The following is an 11,576-nucleotide window of genomic DNA, read 5'->3' as shown; positions in this document are numbered from 1 at the left end:
TTTGCCTTCTGTGCTCTTTCATTTATGTGAGGGACAATTCCTCTTCTGCTAATTGTTAGCCCCAGTATCTTTCCTTTGTCGCAGTAGTCGACAACTTCCTCGTCCACAATCAGATCTGCAGTCTTGAATTTGGCCACAGGAATGACTTGGAATTTTCTCATGTCGGTCGAGATCTTCCACTGTCTTTCGAATCGATTGATGGTCTCTGTGGCTCCGGCAGTTCTGAGTGCCATCATCTCGATTGACTTCCCTTCATACTTGATTATCTGGGTGATGTCATCGGCATACATATAGTGGCTGCTGCCATGTGATGGCTCAGGCAGATCTGTATAAATTCTGAAGAGTGTCGGTGAGAGGCAGCTTCCCTTTGTAACTCCAATGCTGAGGGGAATTGCTTCACCGACTGTATTGTAGCAGACGGCGATCGCATCCCGACGCACCACCGCATTGGTCAATTAGGAAACACCACCAGCCAATGAGGACACAGGTCAAACGGCAGGTCACGAGAGTAAACACGGCGCCCCGGGTCGGCGGTCCGGGCGTGGTCGAGCCCCCCTTAAAAGACGGGATGTCACGAAAAAAAGACAGTAGCAGTAGACTCCTGACCTCACGCTGTACCGCCGCCACGCGAAACAACCACGACAACCTGCCGTACCGACTTATAGCCAGTGATTAATAATAAACTAAACTAGAAAAACATTATAGACTTTGCTGTTACGAACCAGCCCACCACAAGTGGTGACCCGGAGTAACTAGAAGATAGTGATAGTGTATGATATAACAGTGCAACAAACATAGTGAAGTACAGTGTACGCGCGCGCTTAGTGAAACGAAAGCAGTGATACAGTGCCAGAAAAACTATCATTGGTATCAGTGCGAACATAGAAACCTCTTCTCCGCGCAGTGTGACCTCACCTCATCCCTCCCTCCCTCCCTCTCTTTCTCACACATTCTCTCTCCATACACCATGACACCATCCATCGCACACAATACTATTACAGCACTCCAGCCCGCTTACCTCTCCCAGAGTGCAACATGCACGACCTCAAAGCCTGGTTTATACAGGTCGAAATGGCGTTCCAATCAAGAGGTTATCATCCCCAGAGGAACAATACTGCCAACTTGTACAACGCCTTCCTCAGACCTCATGACCTCCGTGATGGACGTGCTCGAGAATCCGCTTATTACTATGGGGGGGTCGTATTCTCAGCTGAAAGCCGTCATCATAGAACGGGCGATGCCGGACCCTATAGTCGCTCTCACCACCTTTCTCGAGAAGAGCGGCCCTCCAGGGTCTGGCTCCTTCTCAGTTTCTCTCCGGCGCCGCTTACGACGTCTTCTTAGCGACGCCAACCAGGTCTTGACTGATGACTTTATCAAAAGCATTCCTCATCGGAAGGCTTCCCCTTCACATCAGAACCCCACCCCTGCGGCGGAGTGCTCCTTCCCCTCCCCCCTCCTCGACGCTCCAGTAAAGATTCTCGACAAGCTAGTCACCATACCACCGTATCAGACCACTACGACTGCATCTGTACACTGCAATACAACAAATGTCTTTTCGGAACAATTGCAAATATTATCAGAAGAACTACAAAACATCAAAGCTAATGGGGACGAGGGAGGGGGGGGATAATTTCACAAAACAAAAGAAGTATCTCATACCCAGACCGTACCCACCAAGACTCCTCCCCGTCTCCTCACTCGTCGACGCTCCAACCTCCCACTCTCCTTCAGCAACACTCCTCCCGCTGCCCGCTCCCCCTACCCAACTCCTTCCTCAGCCTAACCTTCCTCCTGACTCCCCCTCCCACTCTCCTCACGCGACGCTCCCGCTGCCCACCTCCCATTCTCGCTCAGCGACGCTCCCGCTCCCCCTCCCACTCTCACCTCATCGTCGACGCTCCCCGCTCCCCCTCCCACTCTCCTCTCCTCAGCAAACGCTTCCCCCTCGCCACTCTCCCCCGGCGGCGGCCGCACTCCCCACTCGCACGACATAATCGCAGCAGAGTCTCTCCTCCCACGCCTCTCGGACCCCGAAAGACGGGGCACGACGGGCAAGCCCAATGTCCTGCAACGCCTTGCAGAGACCATGCGGTGCCACCCAAGCAGGACCGCGACCTCTGCTGGTATCACCCGTTCAGCTTCGGCCGCCAAGCAAGAAATGTGTGCCTCCTCACTGCACCATTGTGGCCAGGGAGACGAAACCACTAGAGGGGTCTAAAAAACGGCGTCTTCCTCCTGTTTCCTCCCCTCTCCTCCTCCCCCGCAAGAAACGTCTCGTCTACTTGTGACAGACCTCAAGACAAACACACGCTTCTTGGTAGACACAGGTGCAGAAATCAGCCTCCTTACCCTGCCAAGGCGCCAAGACAGATGTTCAGGGCGAACTCGCGTAACCTGCAGGCTGCGAACGGCGCTCTCATCCCCAAGCTATGCGTGAACGTTCCCTGACGCCTAGTTTCCAAATAGGAAGTAAATCAACGCTCTGGTCCCGTGGCTATTCGTGTTGTCGCGGAGGTAGATTTTCCTATTCTAAGGCGCAGACTATCTGGAACATTTCGACCTTCTGGTGGACATTAAAGAGACGCAAGATAAGCAGAGCAGGGGAATCCATGCGTGTTGCCACAGTCAGTACTACTCCCCCTATCGATCAAGCGCCTCCCTGCAACCGACGTGCCCATTACAGGTCCCTTCTGAAAGACTTCCCAAATGCTCTCCAACCCCTGAACACAACGAAACAAAAGCCACAACATTCAGTACGACAACCATATCCACACTAAAGGCGCTCCCGTGTACCAGCCGGCCGAGACGCCTGAACCGAGAACGTTACCTTGAAGCTAAAGGCCGAATTTTGACCACATGGGGAAGAAGCTCGGCTACGTGCGAAAAATCCAGTAGCATGCGTGGGCATCACCACTCCACATGGGTTAAGAAGAAGGACGGAGGATGGAGACCAGAGAGAAGAGGGGACTATAAGACTCCTGAAATGCTCAGACTGTGCCTGACAGATATCCAGTCCCTCACATTCAGGACTTCTCAACCAACATCTCGCTGACTGCAACATTTTTCTCTCGCATTGACGCTGGTTAAAGCATACCATCAAATTCCAGTAGCGAAGGAAGATGTGCCGAAAACAGCAGTGATCTACACACATTCGCGCAGGCCTGTACGAGTACCTGGTAATGCCCTTCGGCCTGTGGCAAACGCAAACGCTGCCCAGTCAGTTCGCCACCAAGCGTTTTCATGGGGTACGAAGTAACCCAAGGACCTCAGCAACACCTTCGTTACATCGACGACGTCCTCGTAGCGAGCACAGATGCAGATCGCACACAGACAACACCTCAAGGATCTTGTTTCAAGCGCTTCTCCGTCGTTCGGCATCGTCATCAACCCACGCGAAAAGTGCGAATTCGGAAGCCTCGCGCTCTCAGACTTTAACATTCCTCGGCGGACACACCGTCATGCGACGGGCATCAACTCCACCCCCGACACATCGAAGGTCGAAGTCATCAGGAACGTTCCCACGCCCAACCTCTCTACGTCAGCGCCAGCTACGACGATTTCTTGGCATGATGAACTTTTTTTTTTTTTCTCTACAGAAGATTTCTCCCACAGCAAGGTGCACAATTGATGGCACCCCTCCACAACCTACTAAACACCGACAAGGAAAGGACAGCGCAGAGGGACATCGAATGGACCGACGCAACTCTCGCGACATTCGAAAACTGCAAGATCGCCCTGGCCACAGCCTCCTCCCTCACCCACCCACGCCCAGAGGTCCCTACAAGCATCATCGTCGACCGCTCGTCGGACACGGCCACGTCGGGGCCCGTCCTGCAGCAGCACGTCAACGGTCAAGACTGGCCCCTTTGGGATTCTTCTCAAAAGGACACTACAACCGAGAGAACGGAAGTACTCGGCATTTTTTTTTCGGTAGGGAGCTTTTAGCTGCATACCTCGCCATTAAACATTTCCGAAGCGCTGGCTTAGAAGGTCGCAGCTTCCATATCATCAAACCGACCATAAGCCTCTAATTTACGCGTTAAGATCTAGAAGCGCCGAGGCAAAACCCGAGGGAAGAGAGGAACATACCTAGATTTCATCGTCCCAATTCTCCTCCGACATTCGCCACATCAAGGGAGAGAACAACCAAGCAGCGGGATGCGCTCTCCGGATAGTGAGTCGCAAACACCACCTGGCAGAATACGCCGATCGACTTCGGCCGAGGGTTGCCGCAGCAGAGCAACGCAAGGACGCCACACTCCGAATGGCGTCCCGCGATTCCATGTCGCTCCGCCTTCAGCCGCTCACACTCGGGAGATAACATCAGAGTCGAGTGCGATAAAACAAAGCCCACCCCATGACCATACATACCACCATCCCTCAGAAAGAAATTCTTCGGACGCTTATCATCAGCACCGCGGATTAATTGCCACGCATAGACTCATCACCAGCAAGGTCGTGTGGCCTCGGCCATTAATTCCGACGTCAGGAAAATGGTTAGCCGTACCTGCCTGCAATGCCAGCGATCTAAGGTAACACGCCACACAAGGATCGACCCTGCCGCTACTTTCCCTTTCCCCAGCAGACGCTTCCAGTTCATTCACCTGGACATCATAGGACCACTACCGACGGGAATCAATCATTCCCTTTACATTTCCCCTTTACGACTGATAGACCGCTTCACCAGGTGGCCGGAGGCAGTGCCACTGAAGGATATAACAGCCAGATTCTGTGGGCAAAGGCGTTCCGCTATCCACGTGGGGGGGTATGTCGCGCGCTTGAGAGCTCCCGACACCATCACAACTGACAGAGGCCCCCAGTTCGAGCCGGCCTCTTCAATCACCTTCACCGCACCCTCGGCTCCTCGTCGACATCCGCCACTACCGCGTACCACCCGCAAGCGGGATATGGGATGGGTTTAGAGCGCCTCACGCACACCGCCAGGAAAGCCCTTCTCATCGAGACCATCAGGGATAGGCTGGGTTAGAGCCAGCTTCCTCTTCGCACTCCTTAATATCAGGACTTCTTTCAAGACCAAAAGACCTGGAGTGCACGACAGCCGAACTGGTCTACGGCCACGGGACACTCTCTTGCCAGCGGACTTTCGTTCACGCCACCGCAGGGCTCGGACGACCCCAGAGCCTTCGTCAGAGAGTTAGAGGAGCCCGCATGGAGTTCCGATACAAGCATCGACCTCCACCGCCTTGCCCTCCTCCCGCGCCTCCCACACAGCAGCATCCTACGTGACGCGGCGACCTGCAGGACTGCTCTCACGTAATTGCCCTGAGTGAATGAAAACAAGCCGCCCTCAGGCCACGCAAGTATCGACGGTCCCCTTCAGAGGTCATTCCGCACGCTGCTGACAAGACCCTCATCTATCGACCACGCCACGCGGACTATCCACCGTCTCTCGCCATCGACTCTCGCGCTCGAGGTAAAGCCCGCCTAACATCGAACACGCCCACTCTAAGGCCAGCAGGGATCCAGCACGACCCTGTTTCTTTCGCCCTGGGTCAAGACCACCCCCCTTCTTCCCCTACAACAGGCCTTTACTTGAATATAGGCCAATATTAAAACTATATACTCCTTGACCTCGACCTGTACCGCCGCCACGCGAAACAACCACGACAACCTGCCGTACCGACATATAGAGCCATAGTGATCACATAATAAACTAGAAAAACTTATAGACTTTCGGTTACGAACCAGACAAGTGGTGACCCGGAGTAACTAGAAATAGTGTTAGTGTAGTGATATACAGTGCAACCAACATCGTGAAGTACAGTGTATAGTGAAACGAAAGCAGTGATAACAGTGCCAGAAATAACTACGTCAAGTGCGAACATTAGAAATAAACCTCATTCTCCGCGCAATTTGACTTATCAGCCATCATTCCCGTGCGCCTGCCCATCGGCCTCTGCTTTCTCACACATTCTCTCTACCATACACCATGACAACCATCGCATCGCAGCACAATACTATTACAGCAACTCCAGGCCCTCCTTACCTCTCCCAGAGTGCACAATACACGACCTCAAAGCCCCTGGTTTATTACAGGTCGAAACAGGCGTCCCAATCAAGAGGTATTCATCATATACCCCCAGGGCACACAATACTGCAACTTGTACAACGCCCTTCACCCCTCAGAACCTCATGACCTCCGTGACTGACGTGCTCGAAATCCGCTTATTACTATGCACGTATCTCAGCTGAAAGCCGTCATCATAGAACGGGCTGATGCCGACCCTATAGTCCTCTCCAACATAGCACCTTTCTCGACGAAGAAGCGGAACCTCGTCTCGGCTCCTTCCCGTTTTCCTCCCGCCGCTAAACACGCTCTTCTTGAGCGACGGCCAACCAGGTCGTTGAAGTCGACTGATTGACTTTAATCAAAAGCATTCTCATCGGAAGGCTTTCCCCTTCACAAATCAGACGCTGGCGGCCGGAGTGCTCCTTTTCCCCCGCGCGTCCCTCGACGCTCCAGTAAAGATTCTCGACAAGCTAGTCACCATATACCACCGTATCAGACCACCTACGACTTGCAATCCTGTACACTGCTCAACTACAAACAAAATGGTCTATTTCGAGAACAAGTGCAAATAATTCATCAGAAGAACTACAAAACATCAAAGCTAGCGAATAATTTCACAACTAACACGAAAGAAAAAGTATCTGCATACCATCAGAGCAACACGGTACCACAACCCAAGTCAGCTCCTCCTCTCCTTCCCCCGTCTATCCTCAGCGACGCTCCACCTATTTCTACCACTCTCCTCTCAGCATATCGCTCTACTGCCCTGCATTTTTTTCCCCCCTCCCACTCTCCTCAATCTAACGCATCTCTGCTCCCCTCCTCCCACTTCCTTCCTCAGGCTAGAACGCTCCGCTCCCCCCTCCCAATCGCCTCAGCGACGCTCTCCGCTCCCCTTCTCCATTCTCCTCACGACGCATCCACCGCTCCCCCTCCACACTTCTCTCTTTCTAGTCGACGCCTCCCGCTCCTCACCCCCCCCTCCCACGCCATTCTTCTTCCGCATGCAATACGAGCTTCTATAGTTACTTCCTCCCTCCTATTTCACCACTCTCTCTCCGCGGCGGGCCTGCACTCTCCCTACCTTTATGATACATACATCGCAGCACAGTCTCTCCTTCTCCACGCTCTTCTCCGGACTGTGCTACACCACCGAACAGACGGCACGACGGCGCCAAGTGTCCTGCAACGCCTTGCAGAGCAGCGCGGTGCCCACCCAAAGGCAGGACCGCGACCTCTGCTGGTTATCACACGTTAGCTTCGGCCGCCAAGCAAGAAATGTGCCCCTTCTACTGCCCATATGTGGCAGGGAGACGAAAACTCACAGAGGTGGTCTAACGGCCGTCACTTCCTCCTGTTCCTTTCCTTAAACGCAAGATAAACGTCATCGTCTATCTTGACCAGTACCCTCAAGAGACAAACACACGCTTCTAGGTAGACACAGGTGCAGAAATCAGCCTCCTTCCTGCCAATGGGCGCCACAGACAGATGTTTCGGCGGCAACTCCGCGTAACCTGCAGGCTGTGCGAACGGCCGCTCAACACTTCCCCAGCTATGGTGAATCGTTTCCCTGAAGCCTAGATATTTTCCAAATAGGAAAGTAAATCAACGTCTCTTTTCTCTTCTTTCCCTTGGCTATTCTTTTGTCGCGGAGGTAGATTTTCCTATTCTAAGGCGCAGAACATTTCTGCGAATCATTTCGCGACTCATTCTGGTGACATCAAAGGAGACCGCAAGATAAGCAGAGCAGGGGAATCCATGCGGGTGTTTGCTCCACAGTCATACTAATACCCTATCGATCACAAGCCGCCTCCCTGCAACGACGTGCTACCAATTACAGGTCCCTTCTGAAAGACTTCCCCAATGCTCTCCACACCCCCCCCTGAAACACAAACGAAAATGCCACAACATTCAGTACGACACCACGATCCACACTTAAAGGCACGGCTCCCGTGTACCAGCCGCGGCCGAGACGCCTGAACCGAGAATCGTTACCATTGAAGCTAAGGCCGAATTTTTGACCACATGGAGAAGCTTTCGGCTACGTGCGAAAATCCTAAGTAGCACGTGGGCATCACCACTTTACTCTTTCCCACATGGTTAAGAAAGAAGACAGGAGGATGGAGACCATGTGGGGACTATAGACTTTCCTGAATGCTCAGCCACTGTGCTGACAGTATTATCCATCCCCCTCACACTTCAGGACTTCTCCCAACATCTCGCTGACTATGCAACATTTTCTCTCGCATTGACCTGGTTTCCAAATGCATACCACAAATTCCAGTAGCTGAACGGAAGATGTGCCGAAAACAAAAAACAGCTGACTACATCCATTCGTCGCCTGTAACTCGCAGTACGCTGGTAATTGGCCCTTCGGGCCTGTTGCCAACGCTGCCCAGATCGTGTACCAGCGTTTCATGGACGAAGTAACCCAAGGGGACTCAGCAACAACCTTCGTTTTACATCGACAGACGTCCTCTTCGTAAGCGAGCACAGATGCACTAACCGAGACGACACACAGACAACACCTCAAGGAGTCTTTTTCACGCTTTCTCATTCTCTCGCGAGTTCGGCATCGTCATCAAATTCCTCCCGGAAAAGTGCGAATTCTCGGAGTACAAGACTTTAACATTCCTCGGACACAACGTCAGTGCGACGGCATCACCCCCGACTTACATCGAAGGTCGAAGTCATCAGGAAGTTCCCACGCCCAACAACACCAGCGCCAGCTACGACGATTTCTTGGCATGATGAACTTCTACAGAAGTATTTCTCCCCACAGGGTGCACAATTGATGGCACCACCCTCCACAACCTACTAACACCGACAAGGAAAGGACAGCGCCAGAGGGACATCGAATTGGACCGACGCAAACTCCTAGCGCGACATTCGAAAACTGTCAAGATCGCCCTGGCCACAGCCTCCTCCCTCACAACCCACCCACGCCCAGAGTCCCTACAAGCATTCATCGTCGACGCTCGGACAACGACATTACGCCGTCGGGCCGTCCTGCAGCAGCACGTCAACGGCTCAAGACTGCCCCTTGAGGCATTACTTCTCAAGGACACTACAACCGAGAGAACGGAAGTACTCGGCATTCGGTAGGGAGCTTTTAGCTGCATACCTCGCCATTAAACATTTCCGAAGCGAGGTAGAAGGTCGCAGCTTCCATATCATCACCGACCATAAGCCTCTAATTTACGCGTTAAGATCTAGAGCGCCGAGGCAAAACCCGAGGGAAGAGAGACACCTAGATTTCATCTCCCAATTCTCCTCCGACATTCGCCACATCAAGGGAGGGAAGCCGAAGGAGAGGAGAACAACCAAGCAGCGGATGCGCTCTCCCGGATAGTGGTCGCAAACACCACCTGGCAGAATACGCCGATCGACTTCGCCGAGGTCGCAGCAGAGCAACGCAAGGACGCCACACTCCAAGGCGTCCGCGATTCCACGTCGCTCCGCCTTCAGCCGCTCACACTCGCAGATGACATCATAGTCGAGTGTGATACAACGAAGCCCACCCCACGGCCATACATACCACCATCCCTCAGAAAGAAATTCTTCGACGCTTATCATCAGCACCGCGGAATTAATGCCACGCATAGACTCATCACCAGCAAGGTCGTGTGGCCTGGCATTAATTCCGACGTCAGGAAATGGAGCCGTACCTGCCTGCAATGCCAGCGATCTAAGGTAACACGCCACACAAGATCACCTGCCGCTACTTTCCCTCTCCCCAGCAGACGCTTCCAGCACATTCACCTGGACATCGTAGGACCACTACCGACGGATCAATCATTCCCTTACATCCTTACGATGATAGACCGCTTCACCAGGTGGCCGGAGGCAGTGCCACTGAAGGATATAACAGCAGATTCTGTGGCAAAGGCGTTCATATCCACGTGGGTATGTCGTTTTGGAGCTCCCGACACCATCACAACTGACAGAGGCCCCCAGTTCGAGTCCGGCCTCTTCAATCACCTCACCCGCACCCTCGGCTCTCGTCGCATCCGCACTACCGCGTACCACCCGCAAGCGAATGGGATGGTAGAGCGCCTCCACCGCCAGCTGAAAGCCCTTCTCATCAGACCATCAGGGATAGGCTGGGTAGACCAGCTTCCTCTCGCACTCCTTAATATCAGGACTTCTTTCAAGCAAGACCTGGAGTGCACGACAGCCGAACTGGTCTACGGCACGACACTCTCTCTGCCAGCGGATTTCGTCACGCCACCGCAGGGCTCGGACGACCCCAGAGCCTTCGTCAGAGAGTTAAGAGCCCGCATGGAGTCCATACAAGCACGACCTCCCAGAGCAACGCGTAACAGCAGCATCTACGTGCCGCGGGACCTGCAGGACTGCTCTCACGTATTGCTGAGGAATGAAACCAAGCCGCCCCTCAGCCACAAGTACGACGGTCCCTTCAAGGTCATCGCACGCACTGACAAGACCCTCACTATCGACACGCCACGCGGACCATCCACCGTCTCCATCGACAGAGTAAAGCCCGCCTACATAGAACACGCCACACTCTAAGGACCAGCAGGATCCACGACCCTGTTTCTTTCTCCCTGTAAGTACCACCCCCCTTTTCCCCTACAACTGGCTTTACTTGAATATAGGCCAATATATAAATATATAAATACACGCACATGCAAGGAACCCCCATACTGTCCACCGGTTATTTCCTTTCAGATATGTCTGAAAGCCACAGGGACTATCGTACTCCGCTCGGCCAGCCCCGCTGCCCTCACTCGGTAGGGAGCTGTGTAGCAGACGGCGATCGCATCCCGACGCACCACCGCATTGGTCAATTAGGAAACACCACCAGCCAATGAGGACACAGGTCAAACGGCAGGTCACGAGAGTAAACACGGCGCCCCGGGCTTAAAAGACGGGATGTCACGAAAAAAAGACAGTAGACTCCTGACCTCACGCTGTACCGCCGCCACGCGAAACAACCACGACAACCTGCCGTACCGACATATAGCCAGTGATTAATAATAAACTAGAAAAACATTATAGACTTTCTGTTACGAACCAACAGTATTACTGATTATTCTTGCACTTCTATCTTCAGTCACATAATAACTTGGTCAAGGGCGTTGGGAGGTTCAGCTTGATGAACTTAAGTTTCAGGCCTGTGTGCCAAACTTTATTGGAAGGCTTTTGCCACATCTCTCAGAACCACATTCACTTGGTTCCTTTCGCTCATGGCATTGGCAATTTCTTCATAAATGATTGCAATGACTGATGATGTTCTTCTGCTTGATCTGAAGCCATGTTGCCTGGGATTTTGCAGATCGTTCATCTCCAGGTGATTGTGCGAGCGTGAGTTTCGTATCTTCTCAATGACTTTGCCTGGGACTTCCAGCAGAGATATTGGTCTGTAATTCTCCACTTTTCTTGTATTTTTTCCGGCTTTATATATCATCCTGATTCTTGCTTCTTTGAAGTGATCAGGGAAGTAGCCAGCAGTGAGAGAGGTGCTATATATGTTTGCCAGTCTCAGCAACATCTTATTAGGAAGATTTTGCAGGATTGT

At 52.8% G+C, this 11,576-nt stretch overlaps 1 protein-coding gene across 1 annotated transcript; it reads left to right on the top strand.

The window, feature by feature from the left end:
• Nucleotides 1–8,332: 8,332 nt before the first annotated feature.
• Nucleotides 8,333–10,567, top strand: LOC147468020 (uncharacterized). Its single transcript, XM_086555413.1, has 4 exons — nt 8,333–8,395; nt 8,603–8,717; nt 8,817–9,121; nt 9,251–10,567. The coding sequence occupies exons 1-4, from the start codon at nt 8,333–8,335 to the stop codon at nt 10,565–10,567; spliced, it is 1,800 nt and encodes a 599-aa protein (XP_086411539.1).
• The last annotated feature ends 1,009 nt before the right edge of the window (nt 10,568–11,576 follow it).

The sequence above is a fragment of the Penaeus japonicus genome, unplaced genomic scaffold (genome assembly GCF_977035675.1).
Source record: "Penaeus japonicus unplaced genomic scaffold, GWHDUDI00000001_assembly GWHDUDI00000031, whole genome shotgun sequence".
NCBI classification, from domain to species: domain Eukaryota; kingdom Metazoa; phylum Arthropoda; class Malacostraca; order Decapoda; family Penaeidae; genus Penaeus; species Penaeus japonicus.
Note: the sequence above shows the minus strand (reverse complement) of the source record. Positions and strands in the feature narration are given on the sequence as shown.